The 18,597-nt window shown below is 40.2% G+C and overlaps 1 protein-coding gene across 2 annotated transcripts in view; it reads right to left on the bottom strand.

Moving 5' to 3' along the window:
- Positions 1-18,597, bottom strand: part of GARNL3 (GTPase activating Rap/RanGAP domain like 3) — a 154,895-nt gene that overhangs the window by 64,922 nt on the left and 71,376 nt on the right. For both annotated transcript variants that reach the window (XM_059926576.1, XM_059926577.1), the window contains 2 exons: positions 7,482-7,581; positions 5,716-5,834 (listed from right to left, as the gene is read on the bottom strand). In XM_059926576.1, coding sequence (XP_059782559.1) covers positions 5,716-5,834; positions 7,482-7,581 — 219 coding nt within the window. The remainder of the gene's footprint in view (positions 1-5,715; positions 5,835-7,481; positions 7,582-18,597) is intronic.

Here is an 18,597-nt window from a genome sequence, read left to right as displayed (position 1 = left end):
CAGTATAGGGGTCCCAGAAGGAGAAGAGAGAGAGAAAGGACCAGAGAAAATATTTGAAGAGATTATAGTCGAAAACTTCTCTAACATGGAAAAGGAAATAGCCACCCAAGTCCAGGAAGTGGAGAGAGTCCCATACAGGATAAACCCAAGGAGAAACATGCCGAGACACAAAGTAATTAAATTGACAAAAATTAAAGACAAAGAAAAATTATTGAAAGCAACAAGGGAAAAATGACAAATAACATACAAGGGAACTCCCATAAGGTTAACAGCTGATTTCTCAGCAGAAACTCTACAAGCCAGAAGGGAGTGGCATGATATACTTAAAGTGATGAAAGGGAAGAACCTACAACCAAGCTTACTCTATCCGTCAAGGATCTCATTCAGATTCGATGGAGAAATCAAAAGCTTTACAGACAAGCAAAAGCTAAGAGAATTCAGCACCACCAAACCAGCTTTACAACAAATGCTAAAGGAACTTCTCTAAGTGGGAAACACAAGAGAAGAAAAGGACCTACAAAAACAAACTCAAAACAATTAAGAAAATTGTCACAGGAACATACATATCGATAATTACCTTAAACGTGAATGGATTAAATGCTCCAACCAAAAGACACAGGCTTGCTGAATGGATACAAAAGCAAGACCCATATATATGCTGTCTACAAGAGACCCACTTCAGACCCAGGGACACATATGTGACTGAAAGGACTGAAAGTGAGGGGATGGAAAAACATATTCCATGCAAATGGAAATCAAAAGAAAGCTGGAGTAGCAATAATCATATCAGATAAAATAGACTTTAAAATAAAGAATGTTACAAGAGACAAGGAAGGACACTACATAATGATCAAGGGATCAATCCAAGAAGAAGATATAACAATTATAAATATATATGAACCCAACATAGGAGCACCTCAATACATAAGGCAACTGCTAACAGTTATAAAAGAGGAAATCGACAGTAACACAGTAATAGTGGGGGACTTTAACACCTCACTTACACCAATGGACAGATCATCCAAAATGAAAATAAATAAGGAAACAGAAACTTTAAATGACACAATAGACCAGATAGATTTAATTGATATTTATAGGACATTCCATCCAAAAACAGCAGATTACACTTTCTTCTCAAGTGCGCACAGAACATTCTCCAGGATAGATCACATCTTGGGTCACAAATCAAGCCTCAGTAAATTTAAGAAAATTGAAATCATATCAAGCATCTTTTCTGACCACAACGCTATGAGATTAGAAATCAATTACAGGGAAAAAAAACCCGTAAAAAACACAAACACATGGAGGCTAAACAATACGTTACTAAATAACCAAGAGATCACTGAAGATATCAAAGAGGAAATCAAAAAATACCTGGAGACAAATGACAATGAAAACATGACGATCCAAAACCTATGGGATGCAGCAAAAGCAGTTCTAAGAGGGAAGTTTATAGCTATACAAGCCTACCTAAAGAAACAAGAAAAATCTCAAGTAAACAATCTAACCTTACACCTAAAGGAACTAGAGAAAGAAGAACAAACAAAACCCAGTTAGCAGAAGGAAAGAAATCAAAAAGATCAGAGCAGAAATAAATGAAATAGAAACAAAGAAAACAACAGCAAAGATCAATAAAACTAAAAGCTGGTTCTTTGAGAAGATAAACAAAACTGATAAACCATTAGCCAGACTCATCAAGAAAAAGAGGGAGAGGACTCACTCAGATCAATAAAATAAGAAATGAAAAAGGAGAAGTTACAATAGACACTGCAGAAATACAAAGCATCCTAAGAGACTACTACAAGCAGCTCTATGCCAATAAAATGGACAAACTGGAAGAAATGGACAAATTCTTAGAAAGGTATAACCTTCCAAGACTGAACCAGGAAGAAACAGAAAATATGAACAGACCAATCACAAGTAATGAAATTGAAACTGTGATGAAAAATCTTCCAACAAACAAAAGTCCAGGGCCAGGTGGCTTCACAGGTGAATTCTATCAAACATTTAGAGAAGAGCTAACACCCATCCTTCTCAAACTCTTCCAAAAAATTGCGGAGGAAGGAACACTCCCAAACTCATTCTATGAGGCCACCATCACCCTGGTACCAAAGTCAGACAAAGATACTACAAAAAAAGAAAATTACAGACCAATATCACTGATGAATATGGATGCAAAAATCCTCAACAAAATACTAGCAAAGAGAATCCAACAACATTAAAAGGATCATATACCATGATCAAGTGGGATTTATCCCAGGGACGCAAGGATTCTTCAATATACGCAAATCAATCAATGTGATACACCATATTAACAAATTGAAGAATAAAAACCATATGATCATCTAAATAGATGCAGAAAGAGCTTTTGACAAAATTCAACACCCATTTATGATAAAAACTCTCCAGAAAGTGGGCACAGAGGGAACCTACCTCATCATAATAAAGGCCATATACGACAAACCCACAGCAAACATCATTCTCAATGGTGAAAAGCTGAAAGCATTTCCTCTAAGATCAGAAACAAGACAAGGGTGTCCACTCTCACCACTATTATTCAACATAGTTTTGGAAGTCCTAGCCACGGCCATCAGAGAAGAAAAAGAAATAAAAGGAATACAAATTGGAATAGAAGAAGTAAAACTGTCACTGTTTGCAGATGACATGATTCTATACATAGAGAATACTAAAGATGCCACTAGAAAACTACTAGAGCTAATCAATGAATTTGGTAAAGTTGCAAGATACAAAATTAATGCACAGAAATCTCTTGCATTCCTATACACTAATGATGAAAAATCTGAAAGAGAAATTAAGGAAACACTCCCATTTACCATTGCAACAAAAAGAATAAAATACCTAGGAATAAACCTACCTAGGGAGACAAAAGACCTGTATGCAGAAAACTATAAGACACTGGTGAAAGAAATTAAAGATTATACCAACAGATGGAGAGATATACCATGTTCTTGGATTGGAAGAATCAATGTTGTGAAAATGAGTATACTACCCAAAGCAATCTACAGATTCAGTGCAATCCCTATCAAATTACCAATGGCATTTTTTCTGGAACTAGAACAGAAAATCTTAAAATTTGTATGGAGACACAAAAGAGCCCGAATAGCCAAAGCAGTCTTGAGGGAAAAAAACGGAGCTGGAGGAATCAGACTCCCTGACTTCAGACTATACTACAAAGCTACAGTCATCAAGACAATATGGTACTGGAACAAAAAGAGAAATATAGATCAATGGAACAAGATAGAAAGCCCAGAGATAAACTCACGCACATATTATCAACTAATCTATGACAAAGGAGGCAAGGATATACAATGGAGAAAAGACAGTCTCTTCAATAAGTGGTGCTGGGAAAACTGGACAGCTACATGTAAAAGAATGAAATTAGAACACTCCCTAACACCATACACAAAAATAAACTCAAAATGGATTAGAGACCTAAATGTAAGACCGGACACTATAAAACTCTTAGAGGAAAACATAGGAAGAACACTCTTTGACATAAATCACAGCAAGATCTTTTTTGATCCACCTCCTAGAGTAATGGAAATAAAAACAAAAATAAACAAATGGGACCTAATGAAACTTCAAAGCTTTTGCACAGCAAAGGAAACCATAAACAAGACAAAAAGACAACCCTCAGAATGGGAGAAAATATTTGCAAACGAATCAGCGGACAAAGGATTAATCTCCAAAATATATAAACAGGTCATGCAGCTCAATATTAAAAAAAACAAACAACCCAATCCAAAAATGGGCAGAAGACCTAAATAGACATTTCTCCAAAGAAGACATACAGATGGCCAAGAAGCACATGAAAAGCTGTTCAACATCACTAATTATTAGAGAAATGCAAATCAAAACTACAATGAGGTATCACCTCACACCAGTTAGCATGGGCATCATCAGAAAATCTACAAACAACAAATGCTGGAGAGGGTGTGGAGAAAAGAGAACCCTCTTGCACTGTTGATGGGAATGTAAATTGATACAGCCACTATGGAGAACAGTATGGAGGTTCCTTAAAAAACTAAAAATAGAATTACCATATGATCCAGCAATCCCACTACTGGGCATATACCCTGAGAAAACCATAATTCAAAAAGAGTCATGTACCACAATGTTCATTGCAGCACTATTTACAATAGCCAGGTCACGGAAGCAACCTAAATGCCCATTGACAGATGAACGGATAAAGAAGATGTGGTACATATATACAATGGAATATTACTCAGCCATAAAAAGGAACAAAATTGGGTCATTTGTTGAGACGTGGATGGATCTAGAGACTGTCATACAGAGTGAAGTAAGTCAGAAAGAGAAAAACAAATATCGTATATTAATGCATATATGTGGAACCTAGAAAAACGGTACAGACGAACCGGTTTGCAGGGCAGAAATTGAGACACAGATGTAGAGAACAAATGTATGGACACCAAGGGGGGAAAGTGGTGGGGTGGTGGTGGTGGTGATGTGATGAATTGGGCGATTGGGATTGATATGTATACACTGATGTGTATAAAATTGATGACTAATAAGAACCTACTGTATATAAAAAAAAAAAAATCAGCATGCAATTATTTAAATACTGGATTTCAACAAATGTACCCATCAAGTGGGACCACCAAATAATAGAACTAACATTTTCTAAGTGTGGTTTATTTTATTGCTTTTTAAATTATACACCGTACTCACCAATTCCAGAATAAGATGTTTTATCCTTTAGGCACCTAACCAGTTTTAAGATTTGACGATTTGGGACACTGGGTAAGTTTTCAAGCAAGATCTCACTTCAGGTCGTCTTGTTAGTGCTCATCACGCTGTGAGCCATAGCCCAGAACTTTCCCCATTTTACAAAGAAGAAAATGGAGGCTCAGAGGGCATGAGCAATTTTCTCAAATTCACACAAAATGAGCTTGTTATTGAGGTGATTTGACCCTAGTTTTCTGAACTCCAAACCCTTTGCTCTTTCTAGTGTTGATATGGTCTCTAAAAAATTCTCTGAGAAGCAAAGAAAAAAAAAAACAAGAGAAGAAGATAATGAGAAAAGGTAAAAGATGAAAGACAGAGGTCGAATGTAAGAATTACTAGAAAAAATTCAGAACAGGAAAAGAAGCAACACCAATGAACATAAAAAAACTTTTCTGAGCTAAAGAAAGACCCACGTCCTCGAGTTGAAAGGGCTTGCTTTCAGCCCGCTGTCCCCAGCTCAGTGGCCAGAGCCCACCATGGGCAGGAGGTACTTGTTAGATCTAGGGTTGCTTTTCTACACCATGAAATTGATGAAAGGAGGTAAGCCTCAAAGAAATCCTAGAAGCACAGCTGCTTCAGCAGTTGACCAACTGACTCATGGAAACAGGAGCCCCCCAGGGGCTGTGCCCACGTAACAGTATGATATTCGTCCACTAAATCTTGTTTCTTTTAGTTGAAGATGTGCCAGCTCATCACTTTCAGTATCAGTAACAGCGATAATAATATAGTCGTGTATTCCGAGAGGGCAGAGATTGAGGGGAATGAACACATCTACTTAGTGGCTTATGTAGGAAAAGTTGCTGTTAAACTCAGAGTGTGAAGGTCTCCCCTGTGAACAGGATAATCCTCAGTAGCCAAACTCAAAAACCCTAGTAGAAAAAGGCTGGCAATGACACTGATTAAACTCTGGAGTGGTGCTGAAACTCCAGGTGCAGGTCTGATACTCACTGTTTTCCTCCAAAGGATTGCACGGTATTGAGGGACACGCTGATTGTTTTGGTCAGAGAGGGTCACCGACAGGAAGAAGGGGCTCTTCTCCGCGTCATTTCCGATGTAGTTCTGATGGACTGCAAAAGAGGCAGGTTCAGAACAGTGAAGATGCAGCCGGCTCCTCCAGGCACTGGGAGCAGTGGGCACAGCAGGTGGCAGCCAGCCCTTCCCACAGGATCAGGGAACAGTACTCTCCAGCCCAGCTCGGGACAGAACCTGGTGACTCTATCCTAATCATGCTCTCCTGTTCCCCTTGCCAGGGATGGGCTCAGGAATGAACACGTGACCCAATTCTGGCCAATGAGACAGGAGGAAAAGTGTGTCAAGGGGTTTCTGGAAGGGCTTCCTCACTCCTGAAGATGGCCTTCTTTTCCCCTGGACGCAGTGGTGTCTAGAAATGATGCCTGGAATTGCTGCAACCATCTTGTGACCCTGAGGAAGGCCAGCATGGATGACATCACCGAGCCTCTGACTCCACCAACCCCGGAGCCTGCCCTACCTCTGGGTCTCTTGTTGTCTCCCTTATTGTTTAAGACCGTTGAGGCAGCTGAAGGCATCCAAACTGACGGCACCACTTTTCTCTGGAGTCATCACTACTCCAGGCACTATGCTTTCAAGCATTTGGGAAGATAGCAACTTTCCCCCAATTTCTTTCTTTATAAAGAGATATGTCTTGCCAAATAAGTGAACTTCTTGGAATAATACAGTATCCGATTTTTAAAAAGACATCATTTGGGTCTGCTCACTCTCATTTTATAGCTCAAGTATCACATCTTCTACAAATAAATAAATGCATTAGCCTGATAAGCGATTTATCTAACCCATTTCTAATTCTGCCATAGTGATTATTCTTCCATTCCCATTGCCTTCTGTCGCTAACCACGCTCCTGTTTCCCACCTTTCCATATATGTTCACATAAGCCTTTTGCTTCAAATGTACATCACTATTCATGACAGAGCTCTTGGTATGTGCCAGGCACCAGACTTAGTGTGCCTCACTGACACTTCTGTTCAAACCTCCTAGGTATGTACTAGTAATATCCCCACTTTACAGATAAGGAATTAAGACTCAGAGAAGTGGGAGTAACTAGTGTTAAGGTCCTATGTTGATAATGGCAGAACCAGGATTCAAACAGTCTACAGTCTCCATGAGGGCAGGGATCACAGCTGCCTTTGCAAAAGCACATTGCCTGGCACTTGGTAAGTGATAAACAAATCCTGGTCACCAGAGCCTACAGCGTAATGCCTCTCTGCTCTGCATTGGCCCTGGAGCTCAGGGAATCGTTTCTCCCCCTCACTGCCTTGAACTAACTGTTCAAGGCCCACTATAGACTGGGTACGTGCCTTGTTAAGGCACGTGCCTTGTTTGTGCCCTGCAAATTCTTCTCATCTCGCAAATCACTCATTCATACTATCTAATCCTCTTTACTCCCCAGGGACAAAAACAACTGGCAAAAACTAACTAAATAAAAAATTTAAAGATACAAATATAAGATAAAAAATAAAATATAAATAACAAATTTAAAACCGAGGAAAACCTGCTAGGGCTGAATCTTCAAAGCTTACAAATCTACAAAGCTTACAACTGACCTTGAAATGAAATGCCCTGACCTCAGTGTCCCTAAACTGATAACTTTCACACATATAGGGTACCAGAAATTATACTGACACTAATTTTCATTCTGAATATCCTTTCTTCCCAACCACTGTAATGACATAATTACCTTGTCCTAAAAAATACTTGAAATACCATCTGGTGTGGTATTCTGGGTTCTCTAAGTGCACGTCTGTCCTTCGCCAAGTGCCTGGCAGAGCAGTTGCATTCTGTAATGGAACAAAGTTATGCCATTAAGAGGCTTATTTAGAAAGTAAACAAGGTAGTAAGGAACCAGATGCCAAAGAACCAGAAAAGTCACTGTTAAAAGTGTACAAACAGGGCTGTAACCACATGTTCTCATTAGAAAAGACACTGGTCTAAATCCACATCATAGAAACGTTCTGAAGGTCCTTGGGGGTAGGAAAAACCACCAGGTGAACCAGTTAGTTAAGCGATTTCTAACTTGAGTGTACTCGAGTTTAAAGTTTTTCTCCTTTCTGGGCCGAAGCTTCCACAACATTTGGGAGTTGGTGCCCGCAGAGGCATGCCCTTCTGTTTGTTACCCTGTTAACAGGCACATTTCACCTGGAACACATCTCGGCAGCATCTTGAGTTCATATTCTTTGTAGAATTTTAAAAATTTACTGTAACTCAATTAATGTGGAAAATATGGATAAACATAACGAATAATCTGAATCCTCTATCCAAAGATATAATCATTATTAATGATTTGATATGGTTTCCTCAAATTTTTCCCCTACATGTACATATGTACTTTTCTTACCAAAATGGAATCATACTGAATATACAGTTTGAAACTCCATTGACATCTACATTGTGCCCTGTGTGTAAGACAGACTGCTGGAACATTCTTTTCTCATTCTGACATGGCTCTAGTGATTTACTGGATGACTGTGGTCAGTTTCTTTATCATGTTGAAGAAGTTCCCTTCAATTCCAAGTTTATAAAGCGGTTTTCTCAGAAATGAATATTGAATTTTACTGAAAGCTTTTTTTTTTTGGCAACTATTTAGCGAATAGGTTAAATGGGGAAAATCATAGTCATGTAATAAATTATACCATTGGCTCTTCTTATACTGAATGATTCTTAGATTTCTGGAAGACACCCTTATAGGTATTCTGTTGATATACTGTACTGCTGGATTTAAAAAAATGACTTATGCATATTTGTTGGTGAGATGAATCTATAGGTTTCTTTTCAGTATACATTTCTGTCATGCTTTCAGGGTTATATTACTTTATAAAGTGAATTAGGATGCTTTCTGTCTTTCTCATTGCTCTGGAAATAATGACGTTCACGGAAAGAGCTCTAAATGCCAAGTATTAGGCCACACACTGTACATGAATTATCGCCATAGGATCTCCACCAACTCATGAGATAGAGTCGATTTTATCCCCTTACTTTCAGATGAGGAAATTGATGCTTAGATAATTTAAGTATGTTGCCTAAGGTTTCAGAAATAATAAGCAGTGGAGCTAAAACAAATCAGTTCTAATGTCAGAGTGTTTTTTTTCTTCTTTTAAATCTTAACCATTACATCATCTTCTGAGTCTTTTATTTAATGTTATGCCTTTTTAATCTACCAAGGGGTAAAAAGTAGGTTAAAATTCTTAGTATTATTGTGCCTTTATTGAATTTTCTTGACTTTAAAAAAATCAGTGATATATATATATATATATATATATATATATATATATATATATATATATATATATCTCCCCATACCCACACCCATATATATAAATTTTTATTTGGCAGTGATTTTAAAATTACATAAAAGTTGCAAGAATAAGAAGAGTGCAAAAAGCATCTGTATGCCCTTTACCAGATTCACCTACTGCTAACATTTTATCCCATTATTCACTTGTTCACTACTCTCTATCCCTCTACACACACACACACACACACTTTTTCCCGAATCATTTAAGACTAAATTGCATAAATAATAGCCCTTTATTCCTAAATACTTCAATGTGTATTTCCCAAGAATAGGAGTATCTTCTTATATAACCACAATACAGCTTTATCAACTTTTGTAAATTTAGCTTTGATACAATAATTTAATCTACCACCTGTATTCCAATTTTGTCAATTGACTCAACAATGTTGCTTGAAACATTTTCCCCCTTCAGTACAGGATCATTTAGTTGTCATGTCTCTTTAGACTCCTTTAATCTGGAACATGCCACAGGTTTTCTTTGTCTTTTATGACACTGACATTTCTGAAGAATGCAGCATGCCCCCCCCCTTTTTTTTTTAAATAAAGCACTCCTCATTTGGGGTTTGTCTGATGTTTCTGCATGATTAGATTCAGGTTATGCGTGCTTGGTCGGAATATGACATAAGTGAGCATGTCCTTCTCAGCGGATCATATTTCAAGATGTCCATCTGTTCCTCATTGGTGATATTAATGTTGATCACCTGTTCAAAATGTTGCCTCTTAGTTTTGACCTTCTGGTGTGATTCAAGAAGAGCGTATAATTGGATTTTGTTCCTTGTAGAATTTCTGGCTGATTCATGGTCAACAGCTATTCATTTTATAACCATAAACCTCAGGCAGTACTCCTGGTCCACAGTTCTTTCCACTGTGCCACCATGTAGCACTCAGCTATGACATTACCTGGGGTCCAGCAGCCAGCCTCAGGCATCATCTGACCAGACCTCAGTGGGGTCCAGCCTAGGCAGCTGGCCTTACAAAGTCAGACCCACAGTGGATGGTGTCATGGTCCCAACGCCCTGGATCCTGGAAAGCATCAGCAGAGCCTGGAGAGGAAACTCTTAAGTCACCAGGACACATACTTTCAGAACCCATTATAGTGATTGCAGATATCTCAAAATACTGTTTATACCCTTCCCTGCTCAAAATTACAACAGTTATGAGATCGGCTGCTAGATTTGTTATTTAATGTATTAATTAAAAAGCATGTATATTACAGTATCATAAATTAGCTTTTAAAATCATTTTGATAACTATTTCAATACATCTGTTTTCCTTTGTAATTCTATGTATTTTGTTTAAAGCATTAAAAAAAACAGTATTCTGAGAAGGGTGTTCAAAGGCATAGAAAATGACCCCCATACTCCTGACCTTCTGAAGTCCTTGAGTCTGCCGGCTCCCCTCGGAATGTTGGACCAGCAGAATGAATAATAGAGGGAGGGGCAAGATGCAGCACAGCGTCTTGGAGTGAGAGAAGGGACTCTGGCCAGTGTCATGTCCCAAACCTCTATTGAGTACAAACTGTCAATTATGAGTCCTTTTTTTAATGATCAAAAAGATACCTATTTAACTTTCATCTTCACTGAATACTTAATGGGGAAAAAACCCAACACCAGAAAAGTTGTGAGTCTCACAGAGCAAGATACTTCCTGTCCCTTGTTAAAAGCACATATGATGAGGTGTCAAGACAAGAATACACGCAGGAACCGACAAAAGAAATGGAGACTAAGAGAAAAAATAAAATCCCTCTGTTCAGGACCCCAGAAGAAAGACTCTGAAAATGAGTTCCAATTCCTGATGATATGTAGTAGCAGTAGACAGTAAAGGGCACAAGTCTTAAGTGTACACTGAAATGATTTAAAAATATGTATACACCCTTGTAACCACCTGATCAAGACAGAAAAGCTTTTCAGTACCCCCGAAGGCTCGTTCATGCATTTTCCCAGTCAACACTCAATCACACAGGTAACCACTATCCTGACTTCTATCACCATGGATTAGTTTTACCTACTCTTGAACTTCATAGAAATCAAATCACATCATGTGTATTCGTTTGAGTCAGGCTCTTTGTTCTCTGACGTTCTGTCTGTGACATTCATCCCCGTTATTGGTGAAGCAGTAGTCCACTCTGTCCCACTGCCATGTAGCGGTCCATGTATGCACTCCAAAATTTATGTATTCACTCTTCAGTTGATGGACATATGAATTGTTTCCAGTTTTTGGTTATTAGGAATAAAGCCACAATGAACACTTTTGTGTCTGTTTTTTGGTGGACATAAGTACCCATTTCTGTTGGGTGTACATCCTGGGACCCAGAGGATGCAGACGTTCAGTTTTAGTAAATACTGCCAACAGTCTCCCAAAGGGAATGCACCAATTTTACACGATTAGCAATTCATGGAAGAGTTCTGGTTGCTCCACATCCTCTGACCAACTCTTAGCGTTTCAGTCCTTTTAATTTTAGCATTTCTGGAGTGGGTGTAATAGTACCCAATTGTGTTTTTAATTTTGCAATAGATCCTAACTATTTTAAGTATGGCCTATTTTATAGAGGATTTCAAAGATACAGAAACTTCCTATAGCATTTTAAGGTGACAGTTACACAGGAACACAGTATTTACTTGACATCAACAAGAATGTTAGGAGGAAATATTCTGAAGATCACATCTTCCAGACAAAGTTTAACACTGCAAACACCCATACTAATTTTATCCCTTTTAGATAATCATTTGCTAAAAGGTATTATGCAGTAATGAACTCAAATTCTTCTATGCTGCAGATGTGCTTGAACATGCCCACAGGGTTGAATGAATCTTGAGACTGAGAAATCCTGAATCATTTCTGCATCAAATTCCAAAGCCCACAGAAGCTCCTTGTTGCTTTCCTTGTTTTGTTTTGTTTAACCACATTTATACTTGCGGGATGTGAAGGATGAAGACTGTATATGGCCAGGATATTGTGAAGAGAATTTAATCAAAATCCATGTATAACACCCGCATTTTATCTGAATGTTCTCTAATATTTGACTTTAAGCAGGGAGTCGACACAACACAAGCACTCAGGCTACAAATGAGATCCATAGTTTTATATAACGCCTGTGATTTTTCAGAGTCTCTTCCAGAGTGAGTTTAATTAATGAATGAATGCTTTTAAACTGACTTTCCTTCACTTTCTAGGTTAAATTGCTGAAAGAACACTGACAATAAAGAAGATGGATTTTAAAAAAAATAAACTAAAAAATTTTGAATTGCAAATATAAATATAAGCTGGTTGAAAAAAGTTAAATCATACAAAAATTAAAATGCTTTTTTTCCCCCCAACCCCCATGTCCTAATCTACTTCCTTGCCATATAATAATTATGTTACCAGATTGGTTTGGATAGTCCCAGGTCTTTTTATGCATTTACAAAAATGTGTCTACACATACGTATACACATTCACATACATATACATATATTTACATACATATGTATATATACACACATAATCTGTTTTCATAAATGGGATAATATTATAGGTATTACACTGAAACTTATTTTTTCACTAAAAAAAGAAAGCTTAGAAACATTTCTGTTAGTACATACAGATCTACCTTGTTCCTTTTAACAACTACATAGTTTTTTTAAAAAATTAAACACTTCAGTTGAGTATAGATGTGTAAAATATGTAAACATAAAAGGGTAGAAAGTTAAGGTCCTCTAACTTCTTTCCTGACCTCCCATTTCCACTCCAGAAGCAATTACTATTAAATTCTTAGGTATCCTTTTGGAAATTTTCTTGAATATTGACAAGCAAGTTTATCTTTTTTGTTGTTTTTAAGGAAATGGGATGATATCATACGAATCATTCTGGAACTTGCTTTTATGTCTAGAACTGTATGGTAAATGTTTTTCTATGGTATTATTACATTTACCTGTACCTCATTCTTCCTAACAGCTACTAAGCATTCCAGTGTCTAAATCATAATTTTCAAAATCATTCCTCTACTGATGGAAACTGATGTTATTTCCAAGTGTTTTTATTTTTTATTTTTTTTATTTTAAAATAATGCTACAATACACATCCCAGTAGTAGAACTGCTGGCCAAATGGTATACACATTTTTAATGATTGCTAATTGCCTTCCCCAAAGACTGTACTCATTTACATGTCCCCCAACAGAGTGTAAGAGAATCCTCCCCATGCTAAGGAAGAGATCTATAAAAAGCTGAAAGATTGTCCCCTCTGCTCCACCATATACTAATTGATACATACAAGTGAGCTGTAAGGGAGGTTTCCAGGGATCTACCCGAGGGTCACAGTCATTTTAATTAATAATCTGAATGAGCACACAGATGGCAGGATAAGCACATCTGAAGGTAATATAAAGATTCTCACTGGGTTAGCTAATAGGACAGGTGACAGAATCAAGATGTCAAAAAAAACTCTTGACAATTAGCAATTACAGGACACACTAATGAGATTAAATTCAGTGTGGACAATGCAAAATCCTACATCTAAATGTACAAATTTGTATTTGTACAAATAAAAATTGTACAAGTAAAGGGTGGAGAAGGCCAGGTGCTACAAAGTAGGAATTCTCTCTCTTTTTTACCCAGTAGGAGATTGAGGCTCCCTGACATTGAGTCATAAACTGGTAAGTGGTAGAGCTGAGGTCTGAACCCAGGTTTGCTTGTCTCCAAAATTGTCTCCACTATACCATGATGTTGCCTCACAGCTAAATAACAGCACACGTGAAAAAGACTGGAGCTGGGGGTGGCATATTGTAGGTTCGTAATGAGTCCTCGGGCTTCGTGAAAAGAGGAACGTGTGCACAGCAAGGAAGGGGATGAGCCGGCCTCACTCTGTGGCCGTGAGGCGCACCTGGAGCCAGGTGCTCATTTCCGAGCGCTTCCACCTAAAAGGTCCAGTAACCACCTCATGTGTCCAAGGAGCAGCAGGGAGTGTGATGACAAGTGGAACTGAGTCCATGTCTTAGGAGAAAAACAGCAGATGTCTTGGAATGCTTGAAGGCCTATCACGCTGAAGAAGGCTCAGCCTTACACTCTGGGCTCCAGAAACCATAAATAGAAACTCTGAGTGGAAAATATAGACAGATGAATTCTGTCCAATAAAAAGAACTTTCTAGAAATGAGAGATGCCGAAAAATGGAAGTAACTTTAGGGTTGTGGTATAATGGGAAATTTATATTTCGGCTTTGTCTCTGGCTCCTGGCACAGAACTCCTAGAACCCTTGGCATTTCCTGAGACATAAGGGTGACAGGAGCATCTTTTGCTCCAATGAGGCAACTCTTGGTGGGCCCCTAGCTAGCTTCAGGATGGGGCCGGTAGCTAGAAAGACCAAACTTGATTAGAAGCTTGGCACTTTCAGCCCCACCTTGCAACCTTTCGGGAGGGGAGAGGGGCTGGAGATTGAAGGAATTAATCAACCATACCCATGTGAGCTTCTGGGTTGGTGACTATATCAAGGTGCTGGGAGGGTGGTGCACCCAAAGAGGGCAGGGGAGCTCTGTGCCCCCATTCCCCATCCCTTGCCCTCTGCATCTCTTCCATTTGGCTGCTCCCAAGTTGTATCCTTTGTAATAAATGGGTATGGTAAGTAAAGTGCTTTCCTGAGTTCTGTGAGTCATTTCAGTGAATTACAGAACCCGAGGAGGGGGGTTATGGGAACCCCTGACTTTGTAGCCAAGTTAGACGGATGTGTGGGTACCCTGGGGACCTGATACTTGCCACCGGTATCTGAAGTGAGGGCAGTGTGTGGAACTGAGCCTGAAACCAGTGGAGCCTGACGCTAGCTCCAGGTAGTTACGGTCAGAATTGAACTGAATTGTGGGAGACCTAGTTGGTGATGGAACTGCTTGGTGTCCAGAGGAAAAAACCTATCAAGGGGGGAGCAAGTTTCCCATCACTGGAGATATATTCAGGCAGGGACAGATGAGCTAACTGTTGGCAAAGTTGTTGCAGGGGTTCATGCCTTGGGTGGAGGACGGGCCTAGATGAACTCTACGGCAGGAAGGTGTGGTCCACAGATGGGTGCTGATCTGCCAACAGTCTGTGATGAAGTAGACAGCAGTGGAGAGCAAGTCTTAGGGGATTAGCTTCCTTAAACAGAACCCAGACCAATCTGGGTGTTACTGAATTTGGTGGTGAGTTGTATGAGGGGGTGCTGCAAACCGGTCATACGTAGTAGGACCACAGAGAGTCCTGCAACAGAGTGGAAATAAAAAAGCAGGCCCTTCACCACACAGTCTGAGAAGCACTGCTCGGAGCCTGGGCCTCACCGTGACGTCCTTATGACACGCCCCCTGTGTGTTTTCTCCACAGGAGTTACCAAAATTTGCAATCATCCTATGTATCTGTGTTATTTACTGACTGCTCTCCTGCCTGTCTGTGAGCCCACGGGGGCAGGGACCTTAGCAGTCAGCAGTCTTATTCATTCCCGCATCACCAGCGCTCAGCCTGTCTGGCACCGAGAAGTGATGCTGCGTGTGGGTTGAATGAATGACTTGATGTATTATATGAATAGCGCTCCTGATATAACTTATGTTTTTGGTAATGGTGAGCTAGGTTATTCGACCAAACCTCCCACTGAAGAAACTAAAAGCATTAGACAAATATTAAAGTCATCTCCTTAAAAGCACTGGGGAGCTTACAAGATAGTAAGGAATTACCAGTCAAAACAAAGGCAAGTGGGAACCCGGAGAGGTAAGCGGAGCATGGAAATTCTCTTTAGCTTGAAGATATCTATCGATCCTGGTAAAATTACTCTTGGGTTTTGGTGACCTCAAGAGGCAAGAGGGCAAAGAATCAAACCCCCAGGATCCACTGAAGTAGGTAAGTCTATAGGAGACCCACCCCACACTAAGCTGGGACCCCAAAGGGTTACACATTCAAGAAAAGAGTGAATCGGAAGAGACCACCTCTACCCCAAAGACTCCAAGGAAGCCTGCCACAGTGCTGAGTGGAGGAGTGTCTCTGAGGTGCTATGACCACAAGCCAGCCTTTATGTAAATTTGCAGCTCCATCCTGTATCTTGGCTTAAAGGGTTTAAAAAGTTTCAAGCTGGGACTTTAGTTTAAAGGTGTCTGGCAAAAGCAAATGCAAACCCTCCCTCTGATTCTGACACCAATTCCAATATGTGGTTTCTCCCCACACCACCAAGCAATTCTCCGACACCAGCTGGGTGTCCTGTAATTCAACTCAATTCTGACACTGTCTACCTGGAGACAGTGTCGGATCCCACAGGTTAAGGGCTCAGTCCTACAAGACTGCTTCTGACGTCTGCAACTTCCGATGCAAACTGCAAGTCCTGGTGGTCACCTGTGTTTCTGATCAACTGGCTATAGACTGAAGGTTCCCATGACCCTCTCCTTGGGTGTGATTAATTTGCTAGAGCACAGACCTCAGAGAAACGCTTGACTACTTAGATTACTAGTTTATTATAAAAGGATATAACTCAGGAACAGCCAGATGGAAGAGATGCATGGGGCAAGGTATGTGGACGTGGGAGGGGGTGTGGAGTGCCCATGCTCTCCGAGCCGGCCACTCTTCTGGAATCTCCAGGTGTTCACCCATCTGGAAGCTCTCTAAACGCTGCCCTCTCAAGTTCTTATGGAGGCTGCATCCCATAGGCAGGACTGATTAAATCATTGGCCGTTGGGAATTGAACTCACTCTCCAGCCCCTCTCCCCTCCCAGGAGGCTGGGGTTGGACTGAAGTGCTAACCCTCTAATCATGTGATTGGTTCCTCTGGTGACCAGCCCCCATCCTTAGGAAACTTAGGGGCTTTCCAGAAGTCACTTATTAACATAACAAAAGACACCACGATCACTCTCATTACTTAGAAAATTCCAAGGGTTTTAGGAGCTCTGTGCCAGGAAGAGGTACGAAGACCAAATATATATTTCTTATAATAAATCACAGGATCACACTCTGTACCAAAAGGCAATGCATCCTAAGCCTTATATTATTCCTAAAAAATCATCTTCAAGAACAACAAACAGCACACAATCAGGCAGCCAAGCACACAGAGGAGCACAGTACACCATGAGAATATGCCAGGAGAAAAATCTAACAGACAGAGGGCCACAAAAACCCTCACATATTGGAATTATCAGTCACAGATAATAAAACCATTATACTGACTATGTTTAAAGAAATAAAAGACAAATTTGACATTATCCAAAGGGAAGAGTAAACTCTAAAAAGTGACCAAGCAACCCTGGATTAGGCAATGGTTTCTTAGAAGACAAAATAGATGAACTAGATATTAGCAAATTAAGAAACTTTTATGCTTCAAGGGACACAATCAAGAAAGTGAGAACACAGCCTAAGGAGTGGGAGAAAATTTTGGCAAATCATATATCTGATAAGGGTCTAGTATCCATACTGTATCGATGCAACGATAAAAGGAAAAATAACTCAGTAATGAAATTGCTTTGCAATTTGTTCATGGGTTTGAAAAACTTCAAGCAGCGTGTTGAGCCTTCTAATGCACTAACTGCTTTAACAAACTCAGAGCAAGCCAGGTTTTTTTTCCTCTGAGTCTCACGTTCCTCCACGGTCTTTCACCAGGCTGGGCGCTAGCACTGGCCAGAGCTTTTAACTGAAGACCATGGATATAAAACCCAGCCAAGGTGCTCCAATGGAGCACTCATGCTCGGTGGCTTTGGTGGACCAAAATTTAAAACAGTATTTGAGCCCACAGAAGCAATCTGAGACAGGACTGTGTTTTGAATGCACCAGACCACAAGGGTTTGTTAAATCAGTAACTCCACCAAATGGTTCCAAAGGTGTTAAGTGAACTGCCCATGGCCACACTGTTGGTGAGTTGTGGGGCCATGATTTGAACCCCAGCAGCCTGACTCTGGAGCCACTGTGGCCCATGACCCACCATAGGTGATTTCCAGTCCCTGACCTTGTCCTCTGGCATGTGGCATGGCCAGGTGACAGGGCCAGGCAGGAGTGTTTGATAACCAAAGTGTGCGGTGATCCTAGGACTGCATGAAGGCTCCATTTATCTTTTTCTGGAGAGTTGTGGATTTCCTCTAGACGCTGGTCTTGGCAGAGGCCAGAGTTGTGCTTATGTGGGGCGCGGAAAGCCAGTACAGTTTGTTCATTTCGGGCTGGGCTGAAGTTCTGTAAAATTTTGGTAGCAGAAAGATGTGTTGAGGTACAGCAACCTCTGGTATCTCCGGTACTTAGGTGCTCAAAGTAGATACTCGGCCTGGCGGCTGCTAGCTTTCTGAACACTGGAGAATGAGGACTCAATGCTTCTGTTCCTGGCTTAGCTCCTGGGACACCCTTGACTGCTTGAGTCTGTGAGGATAAGACTGTCTTGTCTCAGGAGCAGGACCATTTGGGGAGGGCTGTTACCAAGCTTCAGAAGCAAATTTCCCTGGGAGTCCTTTCTTCTATGCAGGTCAGTTGACATCATTCTGGATAAGAAGTATGTGGGCACCTATTCAGGGGTCCAGCCCAAGGTGGGACTGCCCCCTTTGCCTCAC

Source organism: Balaenoptera ricei, chromosome 6 (assembly GCF_028023285.1).
Source record: "Balaenoptera ricei isolate mBalRic1 chromosome 6, mBalRic1.hap2, whole genome shotgun sequence".
NCBI lineage: Eukaryota > Metazoa > Chordata > Mammalia > Artiodactyla > Balaenopteridae > Balaenoptera > Balaenoptera ricei.
The sequence above is the reverse complement of the archived record's forward strand: the minus strand, read 5'-3'. Positions and strand labels throughout refer to the sequence as shown.